General features: G+C 44.9%; 1 protein-coding gene across 11 annotated transcripts in view; it reads right to left on the bottom strand.

Moving 5' to 3' along the window:
• kifc3 (kinesin family member C3) overlaps nt 1-18,486 on the bottom strand; it is a 38,939-nt gene extending 20,453 nt beyond the window's left edge. For 5 of the 11 annotated variants that reach the window (XM_082537515.1, XM_082537502.1, XM_082537513.1 and 2 more), the window contains exon 1: nt 6,096-7,084. In XM_082537515.1, the coding sequence (XP_082393641.1) occupies nt 6,096-6,347 (252 nt within the window). In that variant the 5' untranslated portion in view covers nt 6,348-7,084. Of the gene's footprint in view, nt 1-2,565; nt 2,657-6,095; nt 7,086-18,378 lie in introns of those variants that run through there. The other 6 variants (XM_082537509.1, XM_082537501.1, XM_082537503.1 and 3 more) reach the window with 4 other exon arrangements.
• Between the last annotated feature and the right edge of the window lie 1,721 nt (nt 18,487-20,207).

The following is a 20,207-nucleotide window of genomic DNA, read 5'->3' as shown; positions in this document are numbered from 1 at the left end:
CTGGGCAGGATCCCAAAAACCTGCACAGGTGGGCTTCATTGCTTTTGTTATTTCTTCATCATTTGAGCAGGTAAACCGTATGAAGGGGATTTGGACTGTGGCATTTAGATTTGGTAATGGTTCTCTGAACCCACAACATGCAACCAAAGGAGACGTGAACGTTAGCAGGACCACAGCTGATCGTCACAGAGAGGCTCAGCAGCACGAAGAGGCCTGAAAGTCCAGAGAAAACAGAGGCTGATGATCACAGGATCCTTTCGAAGGTAAATCGAGCCAAGTGAAGACGGAGGAGAGAGAGGCGATCACGAACCAGAAATCAACGCCAAGAATAGAAAAGACACAAAACAAAAAGAACATGGAAACCATCTGGGCAGGAGCATATGTTCGGACACATGAAGTTAAACTGCAGGACAAAGGCCAGCAGGAGACGCTCGGAGCGGAAACGCGGTCGATAAACGAGCACTTAGGCCGAGAGCGTTTTACTCATCCCGGCGTGCGGCTGACCAATCCAGAGCCGGCCACAGCTCCGTTTCCTGACAGCAGCCAGGCCGACGCTTTCCCGCTCACAGAGAGCAGCAGAGCACGTACAGACAGATGTTCCAGCTGCCTGGTGTGTGGAGCTGATATTTCAAACCTACAAGTTAGGAAGGAATTACACGGCTGGAGCTGCTGACTCATGCAATGTATGGTGAAAGTGCAGATTAGCGCGTGTGCGCGCGCACGCACGCACGCACGCACGCACAGTATATCAAAGCTTTATTAATGCTGACAGCTGCTGACACATTTTTCCCTGCACACAGCAGAGCTCACGTTCACCTCTCACACTGCCAGTTATCACAATGAGCACACGCACGCGCACACACACACACACACACACACACACACACACTTTTAACCTTACTTTAACCACAATGTGCTAATATAACCTTAGGCTAATGCCACTTTATGGTTATGTTAACCAAGGCACCTTCTTAAAATGTGAACGTTCCCTCATCGGCTGATACCTCACGTTCACTTTTGGCTCTAAAAAAACAAATTCACAGTGAACCGAATTAGACGGGAAATAAAAATCCTTAATCTAAGATTCAGACGTGATTTTAAAAAAGTTTGTAATTAAACTGGACAAAAGCAGAAAGAAAATCTTCACGTTTCTCAGCTTTTACACTGATCCTGTCATAACGGAGACAAAAAATGATAAACCTGTAATTTAACCCTCAGATTTCACCGTGCAGATACAGTTTCTGTCAACTGTAACCTCTGAATTACTTTCTATCCTCTTATGCTGCAAACGTTTACATCCTTAGAAAGAAATAAGCATGAAGGAGAAGGATGGCATCCTCGGCTTCTCTTCAGTGTCACAGTAACAAAGTGAGCATCCTGCTCCGTTTACCTCCTGGAGAGACTTTAAGAGCCGCCTCCTCCAAACTGGGTCAAATCTTTACGTTTCTCTCCCTGTACTCAGACTCAGATCTCATTATCATTCATCATCATCATCGCTACCCCACAAACACACATTCTACACAGGAAGTACATCTTTCATTTTTTCAAACCTGAAGCTGAAGCAGCTAAAAGGGAACCCGACATTTAACAACACCATGTTAACCTGTGTTCACTGTGGTTAGCTGTGTGGGGAATTTTACGCTGCTGATGGGGACGTCTGTTCAGCTTGTTCTCCGTTGGCTGCACACGCTCATCTTTAGAGCCAGTCTGCCCCACAGAGCAAAACTGCAGGGTCAAAGTTCAGACTATAACCTCTCAAATAATCTTACCATTTCCTACAACTGAAAACAACAACAACATCTTTGATGCCCTGAAATTATTTTTCATGTCTCACAAAGAGGATGGCATGATAAAGACATCTGTATCCAACCTGCTTTGTTTTGGCATCTAAACGCAGCCCTTTGAGTCCCTGTTCATCTGCATCTGTGAGCTCTCAGAAAAGAGCAGAACAAACAAAATAAGAGCGTTTATCTGTTCCAGGCAGCAAGCTGAACAACAGCAGGAAACATCTGGATGTTCTCTGCAAGCAGAGGCAGACTCCCTGCACAACCTTAGCTGCTGTTTCAGCTCACAGGTGTCTAAACGGGATTCAGACAACAGGCAGATAAATGAGTGACATCATCATCAGGACGCTTGCACCTGCTCCGTCCCACAGACGCTTCACGTTTTTGACCCACTTATTTTTACAAACTGCTGAAGTCATTATGAAGAGGCTAAAAATACCTGGCAGTGGCTCCGCCTACACATGCTGCAAGGACACAATGCGTGAAAGCAGACGTGCGCTTCAATTAGGACAATCTACGGGTCCCTTGGTAAACTCTCCATGGACAGGAAGAGGTTTGTGGCGAGATAAAACGGCGTGAAAGCGAGGAGGAGGAGAGGAACCAGATGAATGAGGATGAAGCTTTGTGCCACCGACGGCTCGTATTCAGGTCATGAAACACGAGCGTCTGCTCTGCATCAGGTTACAGCCAGACCTCCATGTCTGCTCAACATGTCCGCCTCCTCCTGCAGCGCCTCCATCCCTCCCCACCTCCCTCTCTGCACCATCCGCCCGGCTCTTACCTCCCTGCGGCCTCTCCGTCCACATCATCATCGCCGCATCGCCCAGACTGCTGCAGCTTCGCGCCGACACACAGCAGCAGGATCAGAGTCAAAGACACCCACCAACCCCCCTAACCACACACACACACACACACACACACACACAGCTTCCTCCCTCCGTTTCCTTAGCAACAGCACAGCAGCATCACACCTCCTGTAGCCCCTCCTCCTCCTCGCTCCATCCCAGCAGCGGATGAATATTTCAGCCTCCACTGAAGCGAGAGCGGCTGCTCCTCCCCCACCTCAAATATTCAGCACTGTGTGTACTCGTATTACTCAGATTGTGGGGACGTGAAGTTTACAGTTAAGATGCGAGGACTCCACAATGCACAAGGTTGGCTTTACGTGAGGGGAAGGTGAGGGTTTCAACTCAAGGACCCAATCAAAATTAAGAAAGAAAAAAAAAATCATGCTTTTAAGTTTCTTTTATTAAATGTATTTGATGACGTTTGTCTAACTGATATCAAATTAGGTTGTTTTTTTGTTTTTGTTTAAGTCATTCGCATCTTAAACTGTAAAATCTTTACTTTTTTTATTCCACTAACACATTACACATCCTGTTTGTGCCTTTCATAAAGTATAATCTTTGGGGAACTTTGCAGAATATGTTATACAAACTTCTGGGAAAACGAAGCTTGTCCTGTCCTGCAGGACGGGAGCTCACAGATTATACCATCAGAGGATGCTGATGAATATTTGGTTACATAACTGATGTGACCAACGCGCTCGACCCTGAATGCCGTCTCTCTATAAGGAGGCAGAGGATTTCAGACATTTATATCATGTGATCAAATGTCCTGTGACAAACAAACAAACATCAGATTTAACTGGAAGCATGAAGCCTCTGATGGGTCCCAGCGGCTACTGTTGATGCAGGTTTTCATCATGTTCAGAGTGTTAGAGAGTTACAGGGAAAACATTTAAAAAGTGACCATATCTGAACAACACTGTGCCCGCCTGTCCCTGCATTCAGACTATACAAATATGCCTCCTGGGGTTAATTATTACTTACAGTAAAGCAGGGGGACTAAAATAAACGCACACAGTTCGCATGTTCACAGGCAGTTCAAGTCACATATTTGCTCCATGTTCTCTAGCGCCTCCCGAGGGTGGGACAAAGAAGCTGAAGTGAAACCTGAGATCATCCTTACAGTCCGTCCTCCAGCTCAGACTCCACATCTGTTCATCCCGAGCTCATCATTCACCTCCGTCTACACAAGTGCAATCAGTTTACACGACCAGCAGGTGGCGCCGTTTCTGACAGCCGACACATAAATGTGAACTCACAGGTTGATCACCTGTGAAATATTTCACACCAGCTGACCTGAGTGTAAAACAAGTGCACTTATAGTTTTTATAGCAGCAAACTTCACAGAAACCGCACAACACCACAAATCTGACAATGAGACCCAAACATGCGTCACATCGGTCCATCACAAAATAAACTCCGCAGTAAAAGTTTGCCCTGCTATCATTTAATGGCTTTTTCCACAATCAAGTGTTATCTGCGTTTGTATCAGAGCTCCACCAAGTCTGAGTCACTGACCGCGTAAACCCTGCTGAGCTGACCTCTCGTATCAGACAGGTGATTTTTAAGCCAATCAGAGAGCAGACTCACCTTTGCCTAACAACAGAACTCCCGTAAAGTTTAACATTTAGTGACATTTTACTGCTGCAGTCAGATATGATAACTTTTACTGTGCAGCTGTAAACATTCCTCAGTCCGTCAGCAAGTTCAGGTAAAAACTGCTGAATCACAACTTTATGATTATTGAACAATAAAGGATTGGAAAATAAAATCGCCCCGCTGTAAGTGAAAGTCACTCCACAGAAATCACACAAGTCCCGTCTGTGAATGTGTGTCAGCGCCTTCAGTTTGTGTACGTGTGCAACGAGTCGCTCATTACGAAAACTGAAGTCTTCACCAAACAGTCGGCCGGGAGTCTAACTCGTACTTTAGCAGTGTTAGTGTAAGTGTTGTATAATCCCTCTGTGGGGTTTGAGCCATGTCTGTTTTACTGTTTGCAGGATTAATCAGGAAATGCAAAGATGAGCGAGACCTGACGCTTCAAAGAAAGGACTCGTTCCATTTTGGTGCCTGCAGGGCCTCCGAGCCGGTGTTGTGTCAAACAGTGATTTCCAATGTTTGTGTGTTTTTTATGTGTAATATCTTAACATGTGTTTGTAAATAGACTTCAGTGAACAGGTTCACAAAGGGGTTGAATATAACATTTAAAAATGACCCGTTTCTCTTTATAACTGTGTTACTTACATTGTAACTAATCCAGTCCTTCTTGTCCACTTAAAATATGTTTACATAACTGTTGGTATATTTGTTGCACTGTCAGCTGTCCTCTTGGGCAGATTACTCTTAAAAAAAACAAATTTTTAATAACAACAAGATATTTTTTAACTGGATAAATAAAGCATATATATAAGTGACTGCCAAAAACTGATCCAGCTTCTACTTTGTTACAGGAATGTTGTTTGTGGCTCAAAATGACTTGATATCATTCATGAGGGATACATTTGACATATGTTTCACATATTATAGTCCAACCAGTTATTTATAGCAGTTTAAATACAAGCAGTCAGTTTTTGGTAGACGACCTTTTTTTGGCACAACACCGGCACTCACAAATGAAGTCGCGTTAGATTCAAGCATCCTGTGCATCATGTTCTCCTCAGTGGATTTCAAATGTTTAACCTCTAACTGGTTAGCAGTGGCTGACTTTTCAAAATAAGAGCAGCTTGTTCACTAATAAAATACAAATTAAAAAATAATAATAATAATAATAATAATAATAAATCACCAAAGCAGATTTCACAAACACCGAAACGTCGAGGACAAAAAACACACCGAGCTCTCATAACTGCTGCTGTGATCATCACGGTTACAGTTTTAACAACATTTACTTCTTTGATTTAAAAATAGACTGATCACGTTTTCATGGAAACAAAATCATAATTTAAAAAAAGATTTACTTGTTTAAACGCAGTGTTATAATCTATTGTATAACTAATTTGACCAAATTAAAGGTGTAAAAGCTTCAGGCTACAAATGGTCCAGTGCACCTGATGGTCCAGCTGAAGTGAGGCCAACGATACTGAAATGAAGTAAAAATATTTCTACATGTAAACAAATCAGTCTAAAAACAATAATCAGTCAAATAAAAATACTTTAAAGACCTTTGCAAAGATCCTGATGCTCATTTTTGTGAAGTCTCTCAGGCTGCACGTCACCCGTTTGGTAAACAAGGGTTCAGCTTTACACTCCGAGCTTTACTGATCGAGCGCGCTTCAGATCAAATCAGGGGGTCAATCCTTAATAAGTGCAGACTCACACTCACCGAAAATGTAACTAAAAGTTTGTATTTCCTTCTAAAATTAGGAGTGAGTCCCCCGTTTCCCAAACTTGTTTTAAAGTTTTTATGTTTTAATATTTTCAAGAATTGAAACCTCACGCTGCCTGAACCCGACCTCCTCCTCACCTGGACATGCCTCCTGCCGTTAGGGAGGTTGCGTATGTCCCCTCGCCTCCTCCTCCCCTCAGCTCTGCGGTTCATTGATCCATCCACTCGATCCCGGGGCCCGGACGTCCCCCAGCACCCGTCGCCGGTGCCCCCATCCTTCCGACGACCTTCCAGTCCCGCAGCCTCGGTGGACTGGCTTTGCTCCGGTTTGTTCCGGTTCTTAATCAGGTTGTGGAGCGTCAGAACCGCCAGGGTGCACAGGACATACATGACCCCCTCCCCCCACCCCTCAGACTCTAGGGTGCTTCGGATGGGTGTTTGGTTTCATCACAGGGTTGTTCCAGCCCAGGTGGGCGCTCACAGGCGTCTCGTTTGGGTCCCGCTGAGGTTGACGATCCTCGCTCTGAATGTTTCCTCTAAAAAGGATCAGCTGTTTAAATCCTGCTGTGTTTGTTCACCTCTGTCCCGAACCCCGCCCCGCCAACATCCACAGACGATAAAAACTTCTGAACCTTGTCCCGTCCTCCTCTCTGCTGTCACGCCAACGGTTATCAAGACAGGTAACCAGAGCCTGCAGCCGCCAGCTTCAGTTTCTCAGTGAAACTCAAGACTGTGCAAACGCCTCCTGCTCTGAAGCGAGGCTGCAGAGCCGTGCACCAAAAACAAAAACCCCCAGATAAGAGAAAAGTGATTCGAAGTGCAACATGGACGCAGAGCAAGATGCAAAGTTTCAGCAGAGTTTTCCCTGCAGTGATATTCTGACCTTGAGCTCCACTGCAAGAAAAAACAAAGTTTGTTGTGCAGACCTGCAAGAAAAGCACGAATCCAGCTCCTGCGTGGAGTCCAAGAACTTCTCCTCACAGAGTTTGTGGATGAGCAGCAGGTGCAGCAAACTGCTTGCTCTGTGAATGGAACAGATTAGCACTGTGGCAGGTCGCGTCTTCACCTCCATCAGACTGAGTGGATCAGAGAAAGAGCTCGAGGGGCCTCCTCTCCCTCCTCTCTCTCTGCCGTCCCGGGACCATCTGTTGTTATTGCTGCAGGATAAAACTGCAGAGGATCGGCGGTGACGTAACAGCACGACACTAAACGATGGATTTATGTTAATATCTTCAGGATAAGCTACGTGCCGGTTTTCACGTTTAATAACAGTCGGGATTACTTCCAGTTCTTTGATCACTGATCCGTTTGCAGTCATTGCTTAAACTGATCACATCTCTAACTTTCACTTTACTGGAGCACTTTTATTCAATAAAGAGAGAGTAGAAATAAAGTAGAGAACAGTAAACATAACTGCAGCACACTGGTCATAAAGATCAGTAAAGGCTGATTTTTAGAGTGAGGAAAAGAATTTATTTTGGAAAGTGCTGTCCCAACTATAATTTTAGATGACAGAAGACTTTTATTTTGACAGCAGTGATGTTCTAGTTGGTAGAATAGTCCAGAAAAGTTTAATTTTGAAAAAAAAAAAACCCCGATGTCCAAGTATAATTTTAGATCAGAACAGGCTTTTATTTTAGTGACAGGGACAATCTGATTGACATCACCGTCTCATTCTGAATGTGCAGATTGGAAAATCATAAAAGGCTTTTATTGTGGGAACAACGACCTGCTGATTGGGAAAGTAGATGAGGCACAAAGGCTTTTATTTTGGTAAAGTGAAGGGTTTTAGGGTCAGAGTGACCTCGTTCTTTCATGTCGTAGGGACCTCGACCACCTCTCCCAAATATGTGCCATATATGTGGCAGAGCCGGGCATGCTGGGACTTTGACCCAGTGGGAGCTGACGGTCTGAATCACAGCCAGCCAATCCTGATGCTCGCCTCTGATTGGTTGCAGACCTCACTGCATATAGCAGCGATCCATCCTGCAGCTCACTGTAAACAGAGCCGGGACCTTTTCTGGAAACGTTCCTGCAAGAACAAAAGGGGGGCGTTTCCGGTCCACCGACCCCTTTCAGGGCGCTAATGAGGGGAGGGCGGGGCTGCGGTCCAAACTCAGGGTCACACGTTAAAAAAAAAAAAACCTCACGAGGAAGACCCAGGGGTCATCGAGATCTCAGAGAGTTTTAAGAGTTCCTGCAGAAGTTCAATGAGCCAAGGAGGACTTTAGTTTTAATTTCTAACTGTCCAAACGTGCTCCGCAGACACGCAGTTTATTCTACAGCTGATGGTAAACAAAGAACGAGGGCTTGACTCAAACCCTGGATTTCAGGGCTCTGTGCTAATGAGGCAGCCTGGGAAAACATGCACTCTTAAATGCCATCCTGACATTTAATTGTAAATTTAGATGAAACCCACTCAGATTTAACACATTTTTATTGGCTTCGTTACTTTCACGACTTTCTTCTTGTAACCCGTAGTTTTATTTTAAACTCACAGCGGCTCCAAAACAACATTCTGCCGTTAGTTAGAAAATCAGCAGATTTTCTTTCTTGTATGTTTGTAGTTTTTAAATCTCAGACTTACAAAACCTCTGAACAATTTTATTTATACAGCGCCAAATCACAACAACAGTCGCCTCAAGGTGCTTTATACTGTACAGTAGACTAGGGCTGTTCGATATAACCATATATATCTGATGACCATATAAAAACATCTATCGTTTGTTTCGTGGTGTCGCAAAATAAACTGTTTGTTCATGGTTTTGATGTCACTGTAGTGGCTATATTCATTTCTTAAAGTTCTCTCTTTCTCTTTAATATAACCACACTACGGACGGACCAGCGCCTGTTTTTATGCATTGTCGTTACCAACAACGATGGTTTTACCATCGCATGTCCGCTTATTTATTTTCCACATAAACCTTTCACAATAAAGCTCAAGATCCTTTTGAGACTTTTCAAAATAAACTGCATACTCTTTCACGTGATTCAGATTATTTACAGATGAGAAGTAGAAAAGAGCCGCCAGGTGCTAAAAAATAAACCTTAGACTCGAACGTTAGAACAGGCTTTTCCTCGCAGCACGCCGTGTAATAAATACTCAAAGAAAACGGCGCCGTTTCAACTTATGTCTAAAAATGTATATTTTAATGCATCGGTTAAAACACTCGACTCCAGCTACACGACGCCCAGCTGGAAACACTTCCCGCAAGTCGAGCTGCCCGAGATTCACAGAATTTACAGAAAATGTTAAGTTTTTGTGATTTATATCGTTATTGGGACGATAGAATTCTTATATCGGGATATGAGATTTTGGATATGACCAAAATCTCATACCCGCCGCAGTAAATCAGAACTAACCGCCGATCCATCAGCCGACACTTGTAACACCTGTTTGAAAGCCAGTTTTTATTCTCTGGCTTTAAACCAGGCTGACTGCTTTTATGTATATTTATTGTGATTTAATTGTGCTCAAACTGTGTTAGAGATGAGCGGATTTTCCTTTAGCCGTTTTCTCTAAACTTCAGTCAGAGCCTGAGGGAGAAAACGACGTGTCACAGAAACAGGAGAAAACTACAGAAGGAGATCCCGGCCTCGCGCCTCCAGCGCTCCTCTGAAACCACTTCCTGTTCTTCAGGTGACCTGAACGCGCCATCAAACAATAACTGATCAAATCAGAGGTATAAAGTCTTCCAGAGAAAGTGGGCTGTGGCGAGTTAATGACCCCAACACGGAGGAGTGTCAGTTATCAGATCGGACTCTCCTTTATACACACACACACACACACACACACACACACACACACACACACACACACACACACACACACACACACACGATGGAAATGGAAAATGTTTACACACCAAACTGTTGCAACATGATCAGCTGATTAGATAAACGTGGATAAATAATCCGGTGTTTCATTCTCACACCCTCCCTCCACATCAAGCTCAGACGTAATGTTTATATCAAGTGAATCACAGGAATGTTTTACAGATAACAGCGAGGTCAGAGTGAAAGGATTCACACATGTAGTTACTGTGTTGGTCCTGTAGGGGGCAGTGCAGGCATGCGTTCATGTCTCAGGTGTGTCGGCGACTGTAAGAGGCTCAGACCTGCTGCAGATTACTGGAAACCTGCTGTTTTTATTTAAGGAGCTTTTTCCTTTGGAGGCTCATCTGCCCGTCACAGACTTTCTAAACTCAGCTTAAAATAATAACGTTTGTTTGTTTTTTGTCACGTTTAGTTTGATATTTTCTTGAAGACATCAGATGAAACCTCCCAGTTAGTATTTAAAGGAAGACATTTGTGTGACACCTTTGAAGCACATCTGTCCAGAAGTCTCAGAGTAATCCTAACAAACACAGCTGAACCAATCACATCAATCCTTCAGCAAAGTTTTTTAATAAATGGTTTATGGGCTTCATTCTGAAACCAGTTCAACACATCCAGGATATTTTTCCTTATCGGGCTTATCGGCCGGAGAAGTCTGACCCAGAAATATCAGTTCAGCTCTGAGAGGCGGACTTTCCACAAACAGATTCACTGACGAAGTCTCAGGATTAGAAACTATGAAGAGAATAAACACCCTGCACAGCTGCTGCAGAGAGAGGACAGAGCTGCGTGAAGAAGAAAAAGACGATATAAACAGTTTATTTAAAGAAAAGATGGAAAACCAAAAAAACCTGACTCTGAAGATAACGGCCTTCCCGCCATCACAGCTCTGTCATTAAGCAGAGGGAGGATCTGAATGCTGAGCAGTTACATATCGTCTCAAATTAACCTTAGACGTGTGCAGGACGCTCAGCTTTGCTTCTTTTTAAATCTTATTAAAGCTTTAAAGCAACAAAAGCAGGACCAAAGCGACCTTAAACACAACGTACAGGTTGGTCTGCAGCGGCGGTGATCACGACGGTAAGAGGGGTTAACCCCGAAGTTACCGGGATGAGCCTCGGTTCAGGATGGAGACCCGGAGCTGGTAACGGTTGTGTTGTTGTCACCGAGCACGTGCGCTCTCATTTATGATTTATTCATGTGTCAGGAATCAGACACGTTTCAGGAAAACCAGAGAAACCAGCACATGAACTGCACTTCCTGTCTCCCTCCACCCTCCGTCTTCATCCCACCTTTTTGCTCTTTTCACCACTGCAGCAGCACTTAGAGGGGGGAGGGGGCGGCTGGGCTTGGTGGTTTACGCCCTCTTCTGCTCTGAGCTATTTCAGGAGGAAATTACAGAGAGATCAGCCGGGTGGAAACACACAGAGTCTGAGTAACGGAGCCGTGACATCAACCAGCTGAAAAAAGGAAAACAGGAGAGGGAAGGAAAGAGCTAACAGAAGGAAACAACTCAGCGAGGAGGAGGAGGAGGAGTTTCTCCTCAGCTCCAAACCTCAGACTAAACTCCATGTTTCCTGCTTCAAACACTTCAACCCTCAGAGACGCAGAGCAGCAGACTTTTATGACAGTAAAGGACGTCGGGTGATTTTTGTTCTGCAGTAACTTCAGCACATTTTAGTAAAGCTTCACCTTCACACTCTGAACATTTTCAGACTGTCGTTGGTTTGTTCTTGTCACAATCTCATCTTCATCATCAGTGTGAAGGATCCATCAGTCTGAATTAACAGTGTTGGTGTCCCAGATGTTTCATTTGTTTTCTGATGAACTTGATGAAGTGCATTCTGGGTAAGCTGGAGGCTCTTATCGGCATGTGAGACAGCGGTCAGCTCGGCGCGAGGTCTCCTGATTAAACGCCAGGATCGTCCTGCAGCTGAGAATCTGTCTGTATTTGAACTGAACGCTGCTGCACACGCGCTGCACAACGACGTGCACGGATCAGGCTGATCAAACACATTTTATTTGACACCGAGTCCCCACAACATCCTTAAAACGAGGTGTGCTGCCCTGTCAGAGCGTCTAAAAGTTTTAACCGGTCACTGAACTACTGTTTCTGGATCAGAACCCGTTTTTAACAATGACTTCATCTCAGTCATGTTTTCTTCTCCAGAGGACAAAAATCAAACAGCACAAAAAGGTTAAGCTCACCACAGACCCTCCTCTCACACGGGCAGAACCACTGAAATATTTAATATGAAACAATGAATCCAACAGCCCACGTCCTCACAGAGAGACGAGACTTTGGAACGACGTTCAGACTCGCGGCACAAACGGTTCGTAACAGAATCACAGCTGAAGCGACAGCCGGCAGCTCTCGCCTCTGTGAGACTCGTCAGGCGTTTGACACTCAGCAGCGAGCTTTCTGATTTCTGAGGATGGATGAAGGTAGGCCGGGAACAGGACCAGGATACGTGGCGTCGGCTCCTTTCTCACCGGAGCCCCCGTTCCTGATTTTTATTTTGATTATCAGAGGAAGATAAAGCCGGATATGACAGGCTAGAAGTCATTCAAGACAGGCAGGAGCATGCAGACCCCCGACAGAGGGGTTTCTGATTTGGCCATCCCTTTTAGGCTAAATAAGAGAAACGGCTCTGAGACCGCTTTAACTAGGGCTGGGTTTAAAAACAACAACTCTATTTTAGCTTGAATAATGCGATATCGATAAATTAAATCCTGAATCAATTTCTAAATATAAATGAATTTTGCCAGAAACCCCAGAATCTCAGTTTAAGCTCACAGAACTATTTCAACAGCTGCCAAACAGCTAAAACAGTAAATGAGAGCAGAAAGACGTAAACACAGAGCGCGGATCGTTCACCCGACGGCACAAATTAGAATATTTCTGACTGTGTCAGAAATCGAATCGATTATAGAAATCCAGACGATGCCCAGCTCTGTCTTTGATCTACAGCGACCGTTTCTTACTGCGATGGTTCAGTTTCATCTCACCAGGCCTGAAACTTTTAGCTGGAGTATTTAATCTGAAGTGAAAAAACAAAAACGACTCAAATCTCCCACAAACCACCTGCTGCGCTTTAAAGTCCAAACACCAGCAAAACAAATCGTCACACTTAAATAAAAAAAATAACATCTGGATCAAATATCACTGTTAAACTAGTGTGTGTGTGTGTGTGTGTGTGTGTGTGTGTGTGTGTGTGTGTGTGTGTGTGTGTTTCCTGTCATTGTTTTCAGTCAATAAACCCGTGCTGGCTTCAGCAGCTCTGCAGGGCCGACATGAAGCCACTCGCTTTCTGTTTTATTGGAATCCCACTGAGCAGGAAATGAAGTCCCCAGACCCAATCACACGTACAGCAGAGATGCCCCAAGGCATCATGGGAGATCTGACTCAGCTGCTCCGCCTGCTGGACTCAGCCCGGCTACAGCCGTCTGGTTTTAATCACACGCCTTACATAACACAGTCACATCTGTATACACATCTTTGTGAGCACTGCCGCTGACATAATTCTCAGGCCTCGTGGCTGATCTGCTTAGGGGGACCCGGCATCCAAAAACAAGTCCTGCAGAGTGACTTCATTTACTAAACGAGACGTTAGCAACATTTTCAACGGTGAATAACAAACAAATACAAACTCAAAGACTGAAAGAAAGCACAAATGTCTTTCAGATTCTCAGTTTTTCAAAATAAACTGTTTAAACTTTGCAGTAGAAAAACTCAAGTCGCTGAATCTGACAGTGTGCACTTTGCAAACCAGCAGTAGGAGAGTGGCTCTGGCTCAGGATGTCAAACAGATCATTGACCAATCAGAAGGCTGGTGGATGATCCCTCCAGTCTGCATGTTGAAGCATTCACAGGCAGGACATAGCGCTGTTCGATACGACGATATGAAAACGTCTATCGTTTCATGTTATACGCGACCGTTTGTTTCGTGGTGTCAGAAAATAAACTGTTTACAGAATATTGCTTCATGGTTTTGATGGTCACTGTAGCAGCTTGGTCATTTCTTAAACTTCGCTCTAAGATTTAAATAACCACATTACAGACAGACAAGCAACTGTTTTTACGCGTTGTCGTTAGCAACAATGACAGTAAGACTATCGTGTGGCTCCGGAGTCCGCTTGTTTATTTTCCATATAAACCCTTCACAATAAAGCTCAAGATCCTGTTGAGACTTTTCAAAATAAACTGAAATGACAGAAAAATACATCATTCTCAATCATCAAATTTCAGAATATGCATCAAACAAATGACCTCAAATACAAACATGACGTGACTATAAATGGCGCTTACAGTCACCACGTGGATGCACGCACAGAGAATCCCAGCATAGCCAGTGACGACGAGGCAGAACCAGGGAGCTCCAAACAGAAGGACCAGTCCAAGCAAATCGAGGACCTTATTCCTAAACGAGGGGCTGCCTCTGTAGCACGGACATGGGTTGGTTATGAAATGTCTGACACGGACCAGAAAACTGTACTCCGTAAATTACGCCGCAAACCGGCCCCCACCACAGACTCAAACACGACAAACCTCTTCAACCACCGACGCAAAAATCACGTGAAAGAGTTTGTAGAGAGTTTACGGATGAAAGCAAAAACGAGCTGTCAGGTGCTCCAAATAAACCTCAGACTCAAACGTTAAAACGGGCGTTGCCCCGACGCACGCCATGTAATAAATACAAAGAAAATGACGGCGGTTACAACTTCTGTCTAAAAACGTATTGCTTTAGGCATCAGACAAAACACTCGACTCCAGGTACACGACGCACAGCTGAAAACACTTCACACAGGTCGAGCTGCCCGAGATCCACAGAATTTACCGAAAATGTAAAATTTGTGCGATATATATCGTTATCGGGATAAGAAGTGTTATATCGGGATATGAGATTTTGGTCATAGTGCAGAGCAAGACACCCCAATGCATACAGAGTGATGGAGTCACATAAAGTTAGAAATGACAAGAAAAAAAAAACAAACAACTACTACATTTTTGAATCTGGACTCCGTCTTGCTCAACAAAAAGTCCTCAAAATGTCTCAAATTTATTCAAGTCCCCACTAAGACACACAAACAAGAGGGGGAGTGTGTGAGTGCACACACTCCCCCTCTCATGCTGGGTTCAGTCTCTCAGCGTGAAGTCAAGATGACATAATAACTATCATCATCATCGTCGTCATCACCATACTTGAAAAGACGTTACACATTAAGCACCACACCCTCCCTGCAGGCCCGCGGGCGTCTCACAGCAGCGTCACATCTGACGAGTAAATCGAGTCCACGAACAAGTCAAACGGCAGTAAACTAAATTTCCTCACACAACAGAAGAGCTCGTGCTGCCTTCACGACTCCTCTGTGATCTCTGCTGTCAGAAATCAGATTTAGAACCAAACCGAAGCAGCGACGGCAGAAACCAATAGAAAGACACCAAACAGGAGCAAACCTGAGCTTTCATTTAAGTCATCTTCCTGATAAAGCAGATGTGCTAACAGCTGCTGAGACGAGGCGTTCGCTGGTATCCGGTTTAACTGAGCATCACACTAGCTCTGACTCCAGCTGCTCAGCTTTACAGGAACCAGCTTCAGCCGCTCGGCTCATTAAAGGTTAACCGGCTGTTTGCTGAGTTCAGAGTCTGAAGTGTAAAATCACTGCTGACCTGCCAACATGTTCACTGACACATCTGCAGCTCCCGCCTTTATCCCGCTACCCCAAAAAGACGACATCTGACCAACTCCTCTGTGCCCTCAATGACGAGTTTTGACACCTCTGTGTATATCAATAAAGTTGTGCTTTGATGACCATTAGAATCGTTTCCAGGTGTTTTGATGGGTAGCTGCACGGGCAGAGCTCACCGTCACCAACTTCTGATGCACGCCCAATCATTTCGTCCTGTAAGCAGCCTGAATATGAAAGACACACAAGCTGTGAGGCCGGGCGAGTTCAGGCAACAAAGTAAAACATAAAAACAGATTTAAGAAGGAAAATGACGAGCTCTTTTTTTTGGCTCTGACGGGCGCCGTAAAAGGATCCACGCAGAGACGGTCGCTCTGAAACGTGGAAGTTAGGCTGATGCAGGAAGTCGGCGTAAACACACGTGAGCCTGCAGAGGCCGTCCTGGGAACGGTGCAGTAAACAAGGTGCAACTCCCTGTTACCTGGAAGCTACAAAACCCAACAAAGCTTTGTGGTTACTCTTGTCTGAATTGTGGCAGCACAGTGACGCAGCACACCTGGCGAAGCTTTCACAATCGACCTTTTGTAGGCCACGCTTCGGTCGTAGCCGGCTGGATAAAAGCGGTGCTGTGTGTACGCCGCAGACTAAAAACACGTCACGTCAGACGTGACGGGGAATCGAACACTAAGAACAGAAAAACACAGTTTTCTGAAGAACGTGTGCTGAAAGACGCCCGACAACAAAACGGTTTAATTTGTTCCTTTTCCTGCTTTTACGTGAAATATTTGGAGCTGTTGGTGAAATTAAAAGAGACCGGTCATAGTCGGGCTCCTGTGGTGACACTGTGTGGGGTTCCTGCTTCTCCTGCTCTCATGTTAAAGGACATTTTCTCAGTTATCACAGGAGAAACCGGAAAGCTCCAGAGAGAGAAAGAAGCTCCGAACTCTGGAAACCTGGAAGTTTAAGGGTTAAAGAAGGAGTCTGTCCACGCCAGTGAAGTGTGACGAGGCTTCTTCGGAGAGGAGACTGTATTTATAGAAGGTTTTGTGCTGCGGTGGTCAGCGTGTGCAGACACACCCTGCAGGCCAACCTCCTCCATCACTGCAGGAACAGGAAGCGTCTGACTCCAGAGGAAAAACTTCAGCAGCTTCTCGTGCAGCTCGCTTCAGGCCTCACATGCTCGCCATCTGCTCGCTCAGTCACACACACACACACACACACACACACACACACACACACACACACACACACACACACACACACACACACACACACACACACACACACACACACACACACACACACACACACACACACACACACACCTCAGCTGAAAAGTTTCCAGCATCTTTCCTGAGCCGAGCTCTCGGCCCGATTCAAAGCGCCGCAACGGCGAATGTTTGACTTCAGGTTTAAACAGTTTATTCAGCTGAAAGAAACCCGCAAAAGACCAGGAAGCAAGACCAACACGCTGAAGCAACTCCTGCAACCAATGCAACCACGGCAACAACAGGTGCTCAGATGTGAAAACGTGACACCTTTATTGGTTCTGCTTTCTAAGACTTAACTGTGAACATCAATGATGAAGATCCAGAACATTTCTCATTGATGCGTCTCAGCAAAAACGATAATCGATCATTTTTAACAGAAGTCAGAAGACTCCTGCTCTCCAGAAATAAATGTAAATAGATCACCATCCCACCCCAGGCGGACCTGATGGTCCTAAACGTGAGGTTGTAGGTCTACTGTTCTCCTCAGAAGTTCTTTAAACGCGTCACTATATTTAAAAATGAATTAAAGTTGTTCTGACTTATGACCATTTTGCTCATTCTTGCTCCAGTTATTGATGGATATCAGATAAAAGAAGGCAAATTTATTCCCTCCGTCTGTAAACTGCCTTAAATGTGACGGTTTCTCCTGCTGCTGTTTAAATGCAACTTTCAGTAAATAAACTCCTCGCTGTTCCTCCTCCGCTCTGCACAGCTGCTGCTCAAGGACACGAAACCACAGCAACGACAAACCGAACCAAATATTCATTTTTATTTTTCTGCTCCGATGATCGTTTAGATCAAGTTTGAAAATAAGTTTAAGATCTTTGAAGGAGAAAATCCAGATATTTGTTCTCCTGCATCTCTCCCTCTTCAGCGTTTGTACACTCACAGACTAAACCTGCGATCTGCTGATCAAAGCTAACAGCAGGGCAGACGATTAATCGATTAGTCGATGAGGTGGACACCGTCTGTGTCATTTCCACGAGCATGCATCTGCTGCCACTCTGAGAATAAACTCTAAAAACAAACCGGACGCGAAGCAGAAGTTTTCTGTGATGTGGACAAAGTGTCCGAGAACACGTGCGTGCAAATATTTCACTTTTCTGACTTTTTACTGAAACTCCGATGAGCTGAAAACGTGTTTTCCCAGCAGTAAAGCAGAGAGCTGCTGCTTTCTGCTCCTGTGAGGTAAAGAAGCTGCTGCTGACAGAAACTTGGTCGTCTGCTGATGGTGAAGCTGAGCTCTGATCAGCGGGATTGCGTAAACGCAGGTTTCGGACCTCTGTGCTGCAGGTCAAACTGAACCCCTGCCATCGATCAGGGCATGAACTGATGGAGCGGTATTGACAGCCGGCGGGCCTGTCGTCATCATCACCATGGAAACTAACACGTGGAGAGCTGGCCAGGTGAGGCCGCGGGGCTTTTGTCCGCGTAAAAACCGCTGAGAAAGAAAAGAGCTTTGAAGCGGTGGAAGCTGCTGGACGGCCGGATGAAAAGAGGCAGAAACAGGCGGGCCGAGCCGGGTCAGACCCGGGTCATGTGAAGGACAGCACCCAGAACCCAGACTCTGAACAGCTGACAGCCCGACGGAAGGAAAAGTTTAGAGGAAGCAGACTTCTCCTTACCTCCCGGTCCCGAGCAGCGCCTCCTCTCCCTCCTTCTCCTCCTCTTCTCCCGCTCCTTCCTCGCAGTGAAGTCTTCTGCAGACTCGGGCAGACTCTCCAGCAACCAGACGCGGATTCAAAGTGAAACCTGCGGATCTCCGAGGCCCCGAATCCGTGTGCGCCTCCTGCCCTGCGCCGCTGGAAACTCCGGACTGCTTGCTTGGTGCTGCTGCCTTCACGGACTGTGGGATATGCGGTGACTCTGTGGTTGCGTGTGTGTTTGAGCGCGCATGGGCGGAGTGGAAAAAATGGCACTTTTATAGACGGAGGGCGGGTCTGACTGTGAGACTGTCAGTGAAAAACATCAGGCTAAGATCTGGCACACATACGTCATCAGCTCAGATGAGCTCTTTAAAATTTAGATTTTTCTTTATTTCATGATTATTCTTTTTTGTTTTCTAAAACATCAGCATGACCCGCACATGTGTCAGTATGTATCACTGCAAAGAGTCAAACAGGTGACAACATGTCAGTAATATGACTGATACAGACATCTTTACAGACAGTACAAAGTGGCCAGTGTGTCACGTTGACCCACTGCAGCTGAAACTGTTTACATAACAGAAGCTCTCATCTTGGTGTTTTTGGGCAAATGTGACATATTTTTACATAAAACCTGCAAAGAGAGCGCGAGACATGTTTTCACTTTGTGAGATAAAACCACAACAATAAGACTTCAGACTTTATATAAATGCATCTATTTATGCAGTATTTGCAGATGCAGGTGAGCGGCACATTAAGGGAAGCTTGAAGAAAGGAAGAAATAACAGGTGTTTCCACACAGGTGTGGGGGTGTGACTTAATCCGGACTTTGGACCTCAGTGCCACCCTCCTGAATGCATCACTGTAAATGTACACACCAGCACAATGTTTGGACACACCTTCTCATTGAATGGTTTTTCTTTATTTTTACTTCTCTCTAAAATGTAAACACAAACTGAAAAAAATGACAACTAACTCTAAATATGTTTTAGATTTTAGTTTCCTGTAGCCGCCCTTTGCTTTGTTGGCAGCGCTGCAAACCTCGCTGCCTTCTCTCAGTGAGCTTCATGATGTAGTCACCTGAATGGTTTCACTTCACAGGTGAGCCTGTCAGGGTTCATTTGTGGAATTTCTTAATCTGGTTGGGACCATCAGTTGTGTTGTGCAGAAGTCAGGTTGGTTCACAGCTCACAGCCCTACTTGACAACTGTTAGAATTCATATTATGGCAAGAACCAATCAGCTAAGTAAAGAGAAACGACAGCCCATCATTACTTTAAGAACTGAAGGTCAGTCAGTCCAGAAAACTTTGAATGTGTCCCCAAAAACCATCAAGCACTACGAGGAAACTGGTTCACATGAGGACCGCCCCAGGAAGGGAAGACCAGGAGTCACCTCTGCTGCTGAGGATAAATAGAATTTTATATATAATTCTAAATGCAAAAAAGTCAAATTTAGAAAGTGTTTCTAACTTCTTCACTTGAAAAAAAGTGACACAGTGATCTTCATCCTTCATCTTGGTGAAGGAAGCAGATTTAAAGATTTAGGATTCTCGTTTAAATCGGGCTTTTCCTGCTTGCTCATAGGAGGATGTTTGAGTTTGGGGGTCTTCTCTGTATTATTAGCATCTTAACCTTACAATATAAAGCACCTTGAGGTGATTGTTGTTGTGATTTGATGATGTGTAAATGAAACTGAACTGAACTGGCACTATGTTAACCATTTGAAAAAAGATGCAGGAACCTGCCCTGCAACGGTGCGCTGCATAGTGCTGCTCCTCTGGCTCAGTGCTGCCATGGGGTTTATGAG

The sequence above is a fragment of the Aulonocara stuartgranti genome (assembly GCF_965226115.1).
Source record: "Aulonocara stuartgranti genome assembly, chromosome: 1".
Lineage (NCBI taxonomy): Eukaryota > Metazoa > Chordata > Actinopteri > Cichliformes > Cichlidae > Aulonocara > Aulonocara stuartgranti.
This window is presented reverse-complemented; position numbering and strand designations above follow the sequence as displayed.